Source organism: Penaeus monodon, chromosome 27 (genome assembly GCF_015228065.2).
Source record: "Penaeus monodon isolate SGIC_2016 chromosome 27, NSTDA_Pmon_1, whole genome shotgun sequence".
NCBI lineage: Eukaryota > Metazoa > Arthropoda > Malacostraca > Decapoda > Penaeidae > Penaeus > Penaeus monodon.
Window position 1 is genome coordinate 21,051,441 of NC_051412.1, and position 1,547 is coordinate 21,052,987.

Consider the following 1,547-nt stretch of genomic DNA (forward strand, 5'->3'; position numbering starts at 1 on the left):
TATTAAATCCTTTTTCTTTATTTTCAGCGCTTTGCCTTCTCACCCTTATTAGACGATGGATCAGATGCCGATGATGAAGAGGAGGCTGAGAAGCTGATGGCTGATGTTTCTGATACAATGAAATTCCGAAATACACGTAATTCGACCTCATCATCACCTCGGGAATCACGCTCTGTGGTATGTTGAGAGAAAATTAATCACTTGTCTATTCTGCATCCATATTTGAATGTATTTCTAGATAAGTTTATCTTGGTATTGAGATTTTTATGGAAGAACAGGATTACTTTATCCTGTTGTGTGTGTTTGTGACAAAGTTTTTGCCTGTGATTGTGTGATCATAATGTGATTTTCAACTTGCAGGAAGATGATTTGAAGTGGGTTGAGGAAAATATCCCATCATCTATTGCTGATAGGTGAGCTTTTAGATTTTTTTTCTTATTTTTTTCATATGTATTTTATGGATAAATGATGTGTATGGAGATTACTTACAAGAGAAAATTTAATGATAATATTTTTTCTGTTTTTTTTATTTCAGTGCTCTTCCCATTCTGGACTCAGATGAGGTAAATAGAATATTTGTAATAAACATGCATTTTACCTATGTACATTATTAAAGTTAGTTTGGTTGTTCTGGTGCAACAAGCCTATAGTCATAGCTCTTCTAATTTTGTCATAATTATATATATTTAGGATGTAGCTAATTTTTCTTTCATCTTTCAGGAAATTGTTACCTCAAAGTTTGAAATTTCAAAGATGCAGTAAGGTCTCTGAAGAAACTTCTGTGACATCACAGGTCCATTCCATTACCCAGTGGCACTGATGCTGTTGGGACCCATTACATATTCTGTCGTCAGAGTATAGAAACAAATGTTTCCCTCCCCATTGCCCACCTTATTTCCTCTCTCCACTTGCAAGTTATTGAAAGACAGATTGTGCCTAGGTTAAGCCTTAGAGTGTGAATGGAATCGTCTGAGAGAGTAAATGAATTATGTAATTACTGTAAAGTTCTCCTTATCATGTAATGCATGTTTTCATCAGCATCTGATTTAGTCATTGTGTTTGAAGGCTTTTCTCTGCTCTTGCATAATTAAGCAGAGCAAGTTATCACATATTCCAGAAGCTAATGTGTGAAATATTGCCTCAAAAGCCTGGTGGTGTAAAAAGGCTTTTTTTCAGAATCCATAGGAGTTTGAAAAATATCCTGTAATGACAAACCATACCTTTGGCCTCTTCATACTATCCTCTTCATGACCAAATATAGTCTTCATCTCCCTGTTATTTTTATGTTAAGCAGTGTGTAAGGTTCTATTCTTGATTCCATGCTCTTTACATGCCTTATTTAGAAATAATGTAAGAAGTTTGATGTGTTAACACAACACTTTGTGATGTAATTGGTAAGGATGAGGGTATGACATGAAAAAAAAAACACCTACTAAAACCTAAATGCTGCAGGAACTATGTTGTTGGATATCTAGGGATAGTCGGCCACTCGTCAGTACTTGCTGTGCTGATTATCACACAGGTGATGTCTCCAGGTGTTGTCAGAT

The 1,547-nt window shown here is 35.4% G+C and overlaps 1 protein-coding gene across 1 annotated transcript in view; it reads left to right on the top strand.

Annotated features, from left to right (window-relative positions):
- The window catches only part of LOC119590679 (transmembrane protein 87A-like), a gene marked incomplete in the record, with an annotated part of 13,856 nt that overhangs the window by 11,477 nt on the left and 832 nt on the right, over positions 1–1,547 (top strand). The window contains 4 exon segments of the mRNA XM_037939364.1: positions 28–177; positions 361–413; positions 536–563; positions 721–1,547. Of these exon segments, the coding sequence (XP_037795292.1) occupies positions 28–177; positions 361–413; positions 536–563; positions 721–762 (273 nt within the window).